The following is a 15543-nucleotide window of genomic DNA, read 5'->3' as shown; positions in this document are numbered from 1 at the left end:
TCATGACTCAGCATCACCATCACTGTCTGCTGAAAAACCTTCTTTCTCAGCATCCTGCGGAGAATGGGTCAGCAGCATTTTCCTCATTTACAGAAGAGCCAAATGCATGATTCCCCAACACGATGACCTTAGTAAGGATTTCCTCAGAAACAAATTAGGCCAACTCATTTTAAACATCTTTGAAACCTGAGAAAATAAAAGGAAACAAGTAGGAAGATAAGCCCAGGAAAGGATAAAGTTGTGTATTGGGGAACTGTGAGGAATTATGCCCAAAATGTAATGAGAAAGGTTAATACTGACCATGCGTGTGTTTAGCATCTGTAATATACTTTGAACAAGCAGGATAGAAGACACCTTATTTGGGGCTCCCCATTGTTTATTTAAAACTTTTTTAATTGAAGTATTGTTGATGTATGATATTAGGTATTAGGTATAACCTATGATATTAGGTTATAGGTGTACAATATTTAGTCATTCACAATTTTTAAAGGTTATACTCCACTTATAGTTTTTATAAAATATTAGCTATATTCTCTGTGTTGTACAATATATCCTTGTAGCTTATTTTATACATAATAGTTTATTTAAAGCTTCTTAGTGTCAGTAATACCTACCCTGCTCTCTAGATGAAAACTCAGGCCGTCCTGTGACTTTCCATGAATTTCCAGTCACTTGCAAAGAATTAAAAGCCCTACAATCACTTAAAATCACAAATACAGTCTCAGTTAAGTAATGAAAATTGTCCAGTCTCAAATATTAATCAAAACTCTGTACACTTTTCCTGATGAAATACTCTCTCTTCCCTACTATGGGATCTTCAGATAGGATGTCTGCTTTGGGGGAATGGTTTGGGGATAGGCTTCTTTCTTCTTTTTCATCATTTGCTAGTTGGTTATTTATTCCTCCAGGTGTGGAGCATGATAGGGAAATAAAAAAAGCAGAGCAGAAAGTCCTTATTAGACTGGGATTGTCATATTTTTTGCTTTCTGAGCCTGACATATAATGATAATAATAACAAAAATGAAGAAAATATCTGATGTTTACGTTAATGTTGATTATGTCTAGAAATAATTCTAAGCACTTGTATTAATTCCTTTAATCTCCATAACTGAGACAAAGAGAGGTTAAGCAACCTGCCCAGGGTCATCACTGTTGTGGGTCTTAGGGAGTTTCTCTTTCTGGGCCTCTCTGACTAAACCTCCTCTAATGTGGGTGATGCATTTCTTCAGCCCCAAGTTTTACAGCAGTCCACTCCACACAGAGGGTTGTCTTGGCAGGCATTGTAATGGCTCCAGGATGGCTCTTTTGTCCTTACAAACTCTGAACATGGAGACTGGCCCAGAGGAAGCCACCTCTCCTGAGGCAATAACCAGCTTGCCATGTTATCTTACTTGTTAAATTTTTCAGGGGTGAGTCAGATCCCAGTATACTCACCTCTTAAATCCAAGGGAATTATATTAAGCTTTAGGTATATGCTCATTGACACCTCTTTCACTAATCTTAGGTGAAAAGTTAGACCCCTCCTAGCCCCTTTCCAAAGAAATCGCTTCTCTTTGTAAATCTCCAACCAGCTAACCCTTGTATATCCTCATTATCGATAAGGGTTTAGAGACCTGAAAGTGGTTCTTGATAATTTCCTTTGAAAATTATAGCACCTCCTTTGGAATCTCATTTTTATCATATCTTGGTATCTTAGACAGGGCTTCCAATATATATTACCTTGTACATATATTTCTAACTATAGTGTACTTTGGTACCTGGCAAAATATGATTTTCTCCTTTTAACAACTTACTCTGAAATTACACGTCTTTATGGCAAATTAGGAAACTAATTGGATGAAAACCTTTATTTGCCTAAGGGCAATTATTTATACACATATGTGTGTACACAAACATATATGTATGTATGTATATATGCACACATTATATGTCTATATATATACACATTGTATATCTGTATATATGAAATTGATGATTTGGAGGCATCCTGGGAGTTGTTTTTCTTTCTTCAAATTTTCAGAAAATTACCTTAATTCTTGATGTGCTGCAGCATATGTTTGACTAGAAGTCAGAAAATATGTTTTCTAGTAATTTTAGTAAGCATTAACTCATAGATATTAATGTTTATAATAATCCTTTGAATATAATTATTCATTACATTTATAAAAGTACTTTACATCTTACAGTGTATTTGCAGACACATTGTTATAGCCATTTTCGTTCTGCCATGCCACTTAGTTTTGCCCCTTGTACATCATGTTTTAATCTCTTTTTCTTCATCTGTCAAACACCTGAGAGTTTTAGAAAAGATGGGAAAGACACCTTAAGTGCTTTTCCAGAGACTAAACTCAGGAGAGCCTCTTGAGTTTTTTATAGGATCAGGCCTGGATCCCTCCAGATCCATTCCCTGGCAGGACTCCCTGCTGTCCATGCGCTGTGAAGTAGAAATAAATGAGGGGAAAGGCCGAAGTCAGCTTTCTCTGTAGCATAGAATCATACTTTCCCCTCATTCCCAGGTTTCTGTGGCCCAAAATCAAGAGGTTTCCTTACCAAGTCCAAGAATACCTTGATTCACTATCAGATGGTACATGGTACACCTTGACCTGGAAGGCCCTCTACTCACCCTTTCCATCCTAAAAGCTTTATTGGAAAACTGAAGTGTCTTCTCTATAAAACCCTTCCTGATTCATCCAGTCAGAGTTCAACATTCTTGCCTTTGGCCTTAGTTTCCCTGCACAGTTTTCTATGGCCCTTGCTCATCCCTTACTCCTGACCCCAAAATGGATGAGATGGCTCTTTTTGATCTGTTATGTCACGTTTTATTTATACCATATTATTAATGTTGCTTTATAATTGCATGTTTATTAGTTTGTCTTTTTCCTTGGACTGGGAACTTCTTTAGACAGAGACTGAGTCTTGATATATCCTTATTTCTAATACAACAGCTAGCACTTACTAATTTCTCAATGAATGTTTGTTGACCAAATAAATGAATAAATGAATGAATGGTCCTAGTTTATAATCCTATTTTAAATGTAACATGTTGCACTGTATCTCCTAAAAGGTTGGGAGCTCTTTAAGAGAAAGGATTTAAATTTTTATATCTCTAAATTTTATATCTCTATATATACCTAGCATGGTACCTTCTATATAATACATGTTTGATAAATGAATAGCTGAATAAATGTATATATAGCACTATCATGTGATACTTCTCAACCCAGAAAAAACTTCTATGATTATGAGAATCATTTTATTGTGAACAGAACAACAGAAGCTTTTAGTTTTTTCTCTGCTTTCAGAAGAACATGCTATTTTGAATGAAACATTTAGGTCAAAATTTTATTTGGATGAATCATTTCTCACCCTGCCACACACAAACTTGTTCTGAGGATTAAATAACGAAAATGTCTATATAGTCATTGGTAAACTCCAAAGCGCTCTAACAGATATAAGCCCCTGATACACAAAAGATTTCTACTCTCTCTGGGGATGGGACAGGTTGAGCAGAAAATCTTTATAGTTGTCTTTGTCAAGTGTTTGTCACTATTGAAATTCTTTGTAGTTACATATTTACATAATCAATCTGAGATTTAATTGTCCAGCATATTTGGCTCATTTGCTCAGGATATTCTGGAATGAAATGTGTTAAGATGTTAAAGTTGGAAAAAGACCATCAAGGAAGATGAGAGACTTGGAGACATCACCCTATCTAAATAGCATAGTATTTTAAAAAGACCAAAACCCACTGATAGTTTTGTCTCTTAATATAACATGTTTTTCAAGGTTAGCATTTCAGATCCTGAATCCTGATCGAGTCACATATCAACAATATAGAGGTATAAATATTCAGGGTAGATGGATGGGAGAGAAAAGGGGAAGTGAAATCTGTCTTTAGGGTAATCTGTCACCAACTTCTATCTTACACTCTTACTTGGAGAGATAGGCTGGCTCTTGAGGGAATTCTAATGTTCCCTCTTGATTTTTGGCCTAAGAATTAACTTAAAAATAGCCTAGAGAGTGTCCTTTCCCCTAGTTTTCATACTGGTCCTTGCTGGCCTTCTAAAGGCTGGGGACCTGCCAAGTAGGCAGTAACCCCAAACTCTGTCATGGTGCCCACATTAAATACTGGAGAGAAAAAATACTAAAAAAGGAGAAGGAAAAATTCTAGGAAAAAGAGAAATTTTAACCCTTTTACTTCCACTGTTGTGACAATTCCCTTGACGTATGTTAGATTTTGTCTTCTTTAGAAGTAGAGTGAAGTGGTAGGTAAAACCTGAGGTTGCGGTTTTCAGTAACCACACTTCAGTGGAAAGCTCTTGTGAGATTATCTGGTCCGGCAGTTCTTAACTTTTACTACCATGCAAACTCACAGAGATATAACCATATCCTATGGTAATAGTAGATCAGAATGACAGGGATATTCAACTGGAAGGTGTACCCCTTTGGAGGAGGAAACATTAAATTATTGGGAGGAATATAGGTTGGTATATGAGGGGATCAAATAAACCCCTCTCATTTTATACATGAGAAAAATGAGGTTTAAAGTGTAAAGGAACTTTCCCAAAGTTCCACAGACAGATTAATGGGGACACTAGGTAGATTAATGGGGACACTACTGAAATCTAAGATCCTAACTTCTATTCCAGTCTTATTTTTTTCTAGTCACACACTGTGGATTACCAAATAATATATGTTTTCATGGCATCTGTCTTCAGTAGGCCTTTTTATGTATCTGCCCCTGTGTAATCATATTGTTAATCTTCTTGATTAAAACACTAATGGGAAGGCTTTAGTATCTAAAACTCAGGTAATAGTGGGACAGGAGACTCACACAGATTCTCATCTTTCTTTACTCCATGGTATATATCCATAGAAGCTTAAACACTACTTATTTATGCCCCCATCACATTTTTTTTCTTTTTTAATATTCTTTTTCATTATGGTTTATCATAGGATATTGTATATAGTTCCCTGTGCCTTGTTGTTTATCCATTCTAAATGTAATAATTTGCATCTACCAACCCCAAATTCCCAGTCCATCCCTCTCCCTCACCCCTTCCCCCTTGGCAACCACAAGTCTGTTCTCTATGTCTGTGAATATGTTTCTGTTTTGTAGATAGGTTCATTTGTGCCATATTTTAGGTTCCACATATAAGTGATATCATATGATATCTGTCTTTCTCTTTCTGACTTGCTTCACTTAGTATGATAATCTCTAGTTGCATCCATGTTGCTGCAAATGGCATTATTTCATTCTTTGTTATGGCTGAGTAGTATTCCATTGTATATATGTACCACATCATCTTTATCCATTCATCTGTCGATGAACATTAAGGTTGTTTCCATGTTTTGTGTATTGTAAACAGTGCCACTATGAACACAGGGGTGCATGTATCTTTTTGAATTATAGTTTTATTCAGGTATATTCCAGGAGTGGGATTGCTGGATCATATGGTAATTCTATTTTTAGTTTTCGGAGGAACAGGCATAATGTTTTCAATAGTGGCTGTACCAACTTACATTCCCACAAACAGTGTAGGAATGTTCCCTTTTCTTCTCCACATCCACTCCAGCATTTGTTATTTGTAGACTTTTACTGATGGCCATTCTGACCAGTGTCACCTATGTATCCTGCTTTTTCTTTTTCTTTTTTAAAATGGTGTGTTAGTTTCTGCTTTATAACAAAGTGAATCAGTTATACATATACGTATGTTCCCATATCTCTTCCCTCTTGCGTCTCCCTCACTGCCACCTCCCTATCCCACACCTCCAGGCAGTCACAAAGCACTGACCTGATCTCCCTGTACTACGCAGCTGCTTCCCACTAGCTATCTACCTTACGTTTGGTAGTGTATACATGTCTATGCCTCTCTCTCTCTTTGTCACAGCTTACCCTTCCCCCTCCCCATATCCTCAAGTCCATTCTCTAGTAGGTCTGTGTCTTTATTCCTGTATTACCCCTGGGTTCTTCATGACATTTTTTTCCTTAAATTCCATATATATGTATTAGCATATGGTATTTGTCTTTCCCTTTCTCACTTACTTCACTCTGCATGACAGACTCTAGGTCCATCCACCTCATTACAAATAGCTCAATTTCGTTTCTTTTTATGGCTGAGTAATATTCCATTGTATATATGTGCCACATCTTCTTTACCCATTCATCCAATGATGGACACTTAGGTTGTTTCCATCTCTGGACTATTGTAAATAGAGCTGCAATGAACATTGTGGTACAAGACTCTTTCTGAGTTACGGTTTTCTCAGGGTATATGCCCAGGAGTGGGATTGCTGGGTTGTATGGTAGTTCTATTTGTAGTTTTTTAAGGAAACTCCATATTGTTCTCCACAATGGCTATATCAATTTACATTCCCACCAACAGTGCAAGAGAGTTCCCTTTTCTCCACACCCTCTCCAGCATTTATTGTTTCTAGATTTTTGATAATGGCCATTCTGAGTGGTGTGAGATAATATCTCATTGTAGTTTTGATTCGCATTTCTCTAATGATTAGTGATGTTGAGCATTCTTTCATGTGTTTGTTGGCAGTCTGTATATCTTCTTTGGAGAAATGTCTATTTAGGTCTTCTGCCCATTTTTGGATTGGGTTGTTTGTTTTTTTGTTATTGAGCTGAATGAGCTGCTTATAAATTTTGGAGATTAATCCTTTGTCAGTTGCTTCATTGGCAAGTATTTTTTCCCATTCTGAGTGTTGTCTTTTGGTCTTGTTTATGGTTTCCATTGCTGTGCAAAAGCTTTTAAGTTTCATTAGGTCCCATTTGTTTATTTTTGTTTTTATTTCCATTTCTCTAGGAGGTGGGTCAAAAAGGATCTTGCTGTGATTTATGTAATAGAGTGTTCTGCCTATGTTTTTCTCTAAGAGTTTGATAGTTTCTGGCCTTACATTTAGGTCTTTAATCCATTTTGAGCTTATTTTTGTGTACGGTGTTAGGGAGTGTTCTAATCTCATACTTTTACATGTAGTTGTCCAGTTTTCCCAGCACCACTTATTGAAGAGGCTGTCTTTTCTCCACTGTATATTCTTGCTTCCTTTATCAAAGATAAGGTGACCATGTGTGCCTGGGTTTATCTCTGGGCTTTCTATCCTGTTCCATTGATCTATCTTTCTGTTTTTGTGCCAGTACCATACTGTCTTTATTACTGTAGTTTTGTAGTATAGTCTGAAGTCAGGGAGCCTGATTCCCCCAGCTCCGTTTTTCGTTCTCAAGATTGCTTTGGCTATTCGGGGTCTTCCGTTTTTCCATACAAATTTGTTCTAGTTCTGTGAAAAATTCCAGTGGTAGTTTGGTAGGGATTGCATTGAATCTGTAGATTGTTTTGGGTAGTAGAGTCATTTTCACAATGTTGATTCTTCCAACCCAAGAACATGGTATATCTCTCCATCTGTTTGTATCATCTTTAATTTCTTTCATCAGTGTCTTATAATTTTCTGCATACAGGTCTTTTGTCTCCTTAGGTAGGTTTACTCCTAGATATTTTATTCTTTTTGTTGCAATGGTAAATGGGAGTGTTTTCTTGATTTCACTTTCAGATTTTTCATCCTTAGTGTATAGGAATGCCAGAGATTTCTGTGCATTAATTTTGGATCCTGCTACTTTACCGAATTCATTGATTAGCTGTAGCAGTTTTCTGGTAGCATCTTTAAGATTCTCTATGTGGAGTATCATGTCATCCTCAAACAGTGACAGCTTTACTTCTTCTTTTCCGATTTGGATTCCTTTTATTTCCTTTTCTTCTCTGATTGCTGTGGCTAAAACTTCCAAAACTATGTTGAATAAGAGTGGTGAGAGTGGGCAACCTTGTCTTCCTGATCTTAGTGGAAATGCTTTCAGTTTTTCACCACTGAGGACGATGTTGGTTGTGAGTTTGTCATATATGGCCTTTATTATGTTGAGGAAAGTTCCCTCTATGCCTAGGTTCTGCAGGATTTTTATCATAAATGGGTGTTGAATTTTGTCAGAAGCTTTCTCTGCATCTATTGAGATGATCATATGGTTTTTCTCCTTCAATTTGTTAATACGGTGTATCACGTTGATTGATTTGCGTATATTGAAGAATCCTTGCATTCCTGGAATAAACCCCACTTCATCACGGTGTATGATCTGTTTAATGTGCTGTTGGATTCTGTACTAGTATTTTGTTGAGGATTTTTACATCTATGTTCATCAGTGATATTGGCCTGTAGTTTTCTTTCTTTGTGACATCCTTGTCTGGTTTTGGTATCAGGGTGATGGTGGCCTCGTAGAATGAGTTTGGGACTGTTCCTCCCTCTGCTATATTTTGGAAGAGTTTGAGAAGGATAGGTGTTAGCTCTTCTCTAAATGTTTGATAGAATTCGCCTGTTAAGCCATCTGGGCCTGGGCTTTTGTTTGTTGGAAGATTTTTAATCACAGTTTCAATTTCAGTGCTTGTGATTGGTCTGTTCATATTTTCTATTTCTTCCTGATTCAGTCTTGGCAGGTTGTGCATTTCTAAGAATTTGTCCATTTCTTCCAGATTGTCCATTTTATTGGCATACAGTTGCTTGTAGTAATCTCTCATGATCTTTTGTATTTCTGCAGTGTCAGCTGTCACTTCTCCTTTTTCATTTCTAATTCTATTGATCTGAGTCTTCTCCCTTTTTTCCTTGATGAGTCTGGCTAATGGTTTATCAATTTTGTTTATCTTCTTAAAGAACCAGCTTTTAGTTTTATTGATCTTTGCTATCGTTTCCTTCATTTCCTTTTCATTTATTTCTGATCTGATTTTTATGGTTTCTTTCCTTCTGCTAACTTTGGGGTTTTTTTGTTCTTCTTTCTCTAATTGCTTTACGTGCATTTTTATTTCCTCTTTGATTTCTTCAGTGATCACTTCGTTATTAAGTTGTGTATTGTTTAGCCTCCATGTGTTTGTATGTTTTACAGATCTTTTCCTGTAATTGATATCTAGTCTCATAGCGTTGTGGTCGGAAAAGATACTTGATACAATTTCAATTTTTTAACAATTTACCAAGGGTTGATTTGTGACCCAATGTATGATCTATCCTGGAGAATGTTCTGTGAGCACTTGAGAAAAATGTGTATTCTGTTGTTTTTGGATGGAATGTCCTATAAATATCAATTAAGTCCATCTTGTTTAATGTATCATTTAAAGCTTGTGTTTCCTTATTTATTTTCATTTTGGATGATCTGTCCATTGGTGAAAGTGGGGTGTTAAAGTCCCCTACTATGAATGTGTTCCTGTGGATTTCCCCTTTTATGGCTGTTAGTATTTGCCTTATGTATTGAGGTGCTCCTATGTTGGGTGCATAAATATTTACATTTGTTATATCTTCTTCTTGGATCGATCCCTTGATCATTATGTAGTGTCCTTCTTTGTCTCTTCTAATAGTCTTTATTTTAAAGTCTATTTTGTATTATATGAGAATTGCTACTTCAGCTTTCTTTTGGTTTCTATTTGCATGAAATATCTTTTTCCATCCCCTTACTCTCAGTCTGTATGTGTCTCTAGGTCTGAAGTGGGTCTCTTGTAGACAGCAAATATATGGGTCTTGTTTTTGTATCCATTCAGCCAATCTGTGTCTTTTGGTGGGAGCATTTAGTCCATTTACATTTAAGGTAATTATTGATATGTATATTCCTATTCCCGTTTTGTTAATTGTTTTGGGTTCGTTATTGTAGGTTTTTTCCTTCTCTTGTGTTTCTTGCCTAGAGAAGTTCCTTTAGCAGTTGTTATAAAGCTGGTTTGGTGGTGCTGAACTCTCTCAGCTTTTGCTTGTCTGTAAAGGTTTTAATTTCTCCATCAAATCTGAATGAGAACTTGCTGGGTAGAGTAATCTTGGTTGTAGGTTTTTCTCCTTCATCACTTTAAGTATGTCCTGCCAGTATGGCTTGCAGTTTCTGCTGAAAGATCAGATGTTAACCTTATGGGGATTCCCTTGTGTGTTATTTGTTGTTTTTCCCTTGCTGCTTTTAATATGTTTTCTTTGTATTTCATTTTTGACAGTTTGATTAATATGTGTCTTGGCATGTTTCTCCTTGGATTTATCCTGTATGGGACTCTCAGTGCTTCCTGGACTTGATTAACTATTTCCTTTCCCATATTAGGGAAGTTTTCAACTATAATCTCTTCAAATATTTTCTCAGTCCCTTTCTTTTTCTCTTCTTCTTCTGGAATCCCTATAATTCGAATGTTGGTGCATTTAATGTTGTCTCAGGGGTCACTGAGACTGTCCTCAGTTCTTTTCATTCTTTTTTCTTTATTCTGCTCTGCAGTAGTTATTTCCACTATTTTATCTTCCAGGTCACTTATCTGTTCTTCTGCCTCAGTTATTCTGCTATTGATCCCATCTAGAGTATTTTTAATTTCATTTATTGTGTTGTTCACCATTGTTTGTTTCATCTTTAGTTCTTCTAGGTCCTTGTTAAATGTTTCTTGCATTTTGTCTATTCTATTTCCCAGATTTTGGATCATCTTTACTATCATTATTCTGAATTCTTTTTCAGGTAGACTGCCTATTTCCTCTTCATTTGTTAGGTCTGGTGGGTTTTTATCTTGCTCCTTCATCTGCTGTGTGTTTTTCTGTCTTCTCATTTTGCTTATCTTACTGTGTTTGGGGTCTACTTTTTGCAGGCTGCAGGTTCGTAGTTCCCGTTGTTTTTGGTGTGTGTCCCCAGTGGCTAAGGTTGGTTCAGTGGGTTGTGTAGGCTTCCTGGTGGAGGGGACTAGTGCCTGTGTTCAGGTGGATGAGGCTGGATCTTGTCTTTCTGGTGGGCAGGTCCACGTCTGGTGGTGTCTTTTGGGGTGTCTGTGGACTTATGATTTTAGGCAGCCTCTCTGCTAATGGGTGGGATTGTGTTCCTGTCTTGCTAGTTATTTGGCATAGGATGTCCAGCACTGTAGCTTGCTGGTCGTTGAGTGAAGCTGGGTGCTGGTGTTGAGATGGAGATCTCTGGGAGTTTTTTGCCGTTTCATATTATGTGGAGCTGGGAGGTCTCTTGTGGACCAGTGTCCTGAAGTTGGCTCTCCCACCTCAGAGGCACAGCACTGACTCCTGGCTGTAGCACCAAAAGCTTTCATCCACATGGCTCAGAATAAAAGGTAGAAAAAGTAGACAGAAAGAATTAGTAGAAGTAGAAAGAAAGAAAGAAAGAAAGAAAGAAAGGAGGGAGGGAGGAAGGAAGGAAGGAGGGAAGGAAGGAAAAAAAGAAAGAAGATAAAGTAAAATAAAATAAAGTTATGAAATTTAAAAATAATTATTAAGAAAAAAATCAAAACAAAACAAAACAAAATGGACGGATAGAACCCTAGGACAAATGGTGGAAGCAAAGCTATACATACAAAATCTCACACAGAAGCATACACATACACACTCACAAAAAGAGGAAAAGGGGAAAAAATAATAAACCTTGCTCTCAAAGTCCACCTCCTTAATTTGGGATGATTGGTTGTATATTTATGTATTCCACAAATGCAGGGTACATCACGTTGACTGTGGAGCTTTAATCTGCTGCTTCTGAGGCTGCTGGTAGAGATTTCCCTTTCTGTTTGTTTTCACAGCTCCCAGGGGCTCAGCTTTGGATTTGGCCCCGCCTCTGCGTGTAGGTCGCCGGAGGGCGTCTGTTCTTCGCTGAGACAGGACGGGGTTAAAGGAGCCGCTCATTCGCGGGCTCTGGTGCGCTCAGGCCGGGGGTGGGGGATGGGGGTGTTGGGTGGGGGGGGAGGGGCACGGGGTGCGGGGCGGGCCTGCAGCGGCAGAGGCCGGCGTGACGTTGCACGAGCCTGAGGCACGCCGTGCGTTCTCCTGGGGTAGTTGTCGCTGGATCCCGGGACCCTGGCAGTGGCCGGCTGCACAGGCTCCCCGGAAGGGGAGTGTGGATAGTGACCTGTGCTCGCACACAGGCTTCTTGGTGGCGGCAGCAGCAGCCTTAGCGTCTCATGCCCATCTCTGGGGTCCGCGCTTTTAGCCGCGGCTCACGCCCGTCTCTGGAGCTCCTTTAAGCAGCGCTCTTAATCCCCTGTCCTCGCGCACCAGGAAACAAAGAGGGAAGAAAAAGTCTCTTGCCTCTTCGGCAGCTCTAGACCTTTTCCCGGACTCCGTCCCGGCTAGTCGTGGCACGCTAACCTCCTTCAGGCTGTGTTCACGCCGCCAACCCCAGTCCTCCCCCGGCGCTCCGACCGAAGTCCGAGGTCAGAAGCCCGAGCCTCAACTCCCAACCCCGCCCGTCCCGGCGGGTGAGCAGACAAGCCTCTCGGACTAGTGAGTGCCAGTGGGCCCTGATTCTCTGTGCGGGAATCTCTCCGCTTTGCTCTCCGCACCCCTGTTGCTGTGCTCTCCACCGCGGCTCCGAAGCTTTCTCCCTCCGCCTCCCGCAGTCTCCGCCTGCGAAGGGGCTTCCTAGTGTGTGGGAATCTTTCCTCCTTCACAGCTCCCTCCCACTGGTGCGGGTCCTGTCCCTATTCGTTTGTCTCTGTTGTTTATTTTTTCTTTTGCCCTAACCAGGTACGTGGGGGGTTTCTTGCCGTTTGGGAGGTCTGAGGTCTTCTGCCAGCGTTCAGTGGGTGTTCTGTAGGAGTTGTTCCACGTGTAGATGTATTTCTGGTGTATCTGTGGGGAGGAAGGTGATCTCTGCATGTTACTCTTCCGCCATCTTCCCGGAAGCGTCCCCCCATCACATTTTATGAGTACGTATATTCCTCCACCTAAGCACAGCTCACTTATTTATTGAATTTTCCTTCTTTACCATATGCTCCATAAAGATATATAGTATCTAGATGTAAAACAAGCTTATTATTACTACCCTCTACTAACAATAACAATTATGAATTATTACAAAGGACACATTCCTCACCATTAACATTGGTATGACTTATAATTAAAAATAATAATAACTATCATTTTAATAATGCTTTCAATTTCAAAAGGCTTATCTTCACATGTAGATAAATTATATTTATCTGGCTTAAGATATCAGAAAAGAACAATAAAAGTGTACTTTTACTTTGTGTATTCTTTTTCATTACATCCTTGCAAATTGTGGTAATTATCTGAAGCAAATCTTTATCATCTGATAGAAGTCCCGTGAATTAGGTGAGATACTAACACTGTTCTACATCTGTGACTCCCAAGACTCAGAGCCACCTCCTGTTAGCAGGCACTTGGTTGAGCTTAGCTTGAAACTGTGGTCATCTGACACCAGTCCAGTGCACCCTATGTACCCTGTTGGTACCGTATGTCATGTTTTGATTTAAACAAGAAAGCTGAGCATGGAGATTGATGATATAAGTGTATTTTTATGGTGACTCTATCAATAATCCCTTAAACAGCACTTCAGAGTTTAGTGATGCCTTAAAAATATATCACCTAAATAAAGGTTTCTCTAAAAGGCTTACAAATCACAAAATAGGATTCTTAGCACAAGTACTGAATTCAGTACTTTATTGCAGTTAAGTTAGACATGTTAAGGATCATTGATACATGAAATCATGTTAGTTGATGACATGTCTTAAGCCCCATTAAACAGAAAATGAAAAATACCAGCTTATCATAGAAGGAGCAAGCATGGGCTGCAGAGTCAGTAAAATTCTTGCTGCAATCCCAGTTAGGATGCTTTCTTGTAGGGTAACTTATAGATGAGTTTCTTACCCTCTGTGAGCCTCAGTTTTCTCTCCTGTAATGGGCATAGCAACACATCCATCCGTATTTGTTATAGCAACTAGTGATAATGTACTGAGTCCAGAATAACCTTTAGCATATTTTGTAGCTCAGTAAATCACAGCTGTGGTTAATATGATTATTTATTAACATTATTTGTAGTATTTATATATTATAATTGAGTGTACAATAAGTAAAGATAAAAGATGTTGTATTAGAATCACCTCCTCCCCTTTTAGCACTAATCAGAACTCTTAAAGGAAAGCACTTCGTTCTCTCTAAAAGGCCAATTAGAATTGAATTTATTGGAGTTACAACAAAAGAATAGGTTAGCTTGAGATACATTTCTTATGTAAAAAGAAGTGCCTGGCAAATTGTTTAGAATGTTAAATCTCTGTGCTCCTTGTTTCATTTCTTTGTACCTCAGTTTCTGATGTGACAGGAAAGGCCTCTAAAATCTATCCTGTACAACTCTACATTCTGGGATTCTATGAAATGCCCTAGAGAGAGTCATCACCACAAGCTTACAATCTGGAAGGGGAGACAAGTAAACAAGTCTTTCTGTACCTTGACTCAAGAGATTTCACAGGGGTACAGCATGTATTGGTGTCCTCTGGGAGCCTGGAGGAGAGACCAGTTCTGCTTCTAGGTTAGGAGGATTCTCAGGTGGTTCCCACCAGGACCTGAAAGGCCAGTTGCTGAGGAAGCCTGGTTCCAAAAACCTAGGCCTTAGCGAAATACAAAAACCAAAGAATAATTTCTTGTGCCTTGATAAGAGTAGAAATGACATACCTAGTTTCTTTTAGCACTGCACCAAAAAATTATTCTCGAAGACTTCTCCTATACTTGTAAACATGGTAATAAACACATTGATGATAAACATATCAGCTGGTGTAGATTGCTGCACATCATATGTAGAATATAACATATTTTTTACTTATTTGCAGCAAAACCAAGGCAAGTGCCCAGCCCAGAATTGTTCAGTGGAAGCCCCTGCTTGGATGCCTGTTCACCACTGTACTGTGAGTTTATTTGATTATTCTAAGATTGGCAAGATTAAAGTATAATTATTTTTATATGTTGGAACAACCTTAGTGGAATGGGCTAGAATACTCTCTGAAATTCTAGAGTAGAGCAAACATTTTGAAAGGAGAAAGAATGTCTTCTCAGAAAGCTCTGCATTATAAGAAGCACCGGTGATTAGGGATTACGTGTATTTCTTTTTTGGAGTGAGAGTAACTTGTAAAGGATTTGTCGAAATGGATTATTGGCGATTTAGAATTGAATACTCTTTAAAATGAATGTGTTTGCACACGTATTTTTCTCAATAGCTGCATATTCAGCAATACTTGATTTTAGATGCCTTAGAGAAGGATTCTTTCTCTTCTTCCATTGTGTTGACTGTTTAATAGTGATGGGTACATGGATTTGCAATTTTCAAGTCTTCCTGGTATAATAATAGCCTCTGCATTTGTGTGAAATCTTCCATCAGAGAATTTTCAAATGCCTTAGAAACAAACAGGTACTATGTCATCATTCCTGTGTTGTAAATGGGAAACTTAAATGCAAAGGAAGTAAGAATAGTGCATCGGTTGTAAGGTTGGGAATAGATTCTGGATGCCCTGACTGTCCTTTCATGAACTCATTCCATGATGCTGTGCTCTGAATAAGTGAAGAAAGTGGCTGATTGTATGATATGCTTTTATATATACATTGCCTGATAGAAATGACAGTGGTTCCTCTGGGAACCGTGTGTGCTGTAACTGAGGGTTTGCCTGTCATGAAATAATTTGTGTGTGATGGGGACAAAAAGTTCAAAAGTTACTTTTGAGGCATTCCCCTCATTTGACCTACCTTGCAGGCAGTATCAAGTGATATGTGGAGTGC

The 15543-nt window shown here is 38.6% G+C and overlaps 1 protein-coding gene across 1 annotated transcript in view; it reads left to right on the top strand.

Moving 5' to 3' along the window:
* Positions 1-15543, top strand: part of LOC132526515 (disks large homolog 1-like) — a 1013093-nt gene that overhangs the window by 438433 nt on the left and 559117 nt on the right. Inside the window, exon 4 of the mRNA XM_060160866.1 lies at positions 14604-14678. Within this exon, the coding sequence (XP_060016849.1) occupies positions 14604-14678 (75 nt within the window). The remainder of the gene's footprint in view (positions 1-14603; positions 14679-15543) is intronic.

This window comes from Lagenorhynchus albirostris, chromosome 9, assembly GCF_949774975.1.
Source record: "Lagenorhynchus albirostris chromosome 9, mLagAlb1.1, whole genome shotgun sequence".
Classification (NCBI taxonomy): Eukaryota; Metazoa; Chordata; class Mammalia; order Artiodactyla; family Delphinidae; genus Lagenorhynchus; species Lagenorhynchus albirostris.
This window is presented reverse-complemented; position numbering and strand designations above follow the sequence as displayed.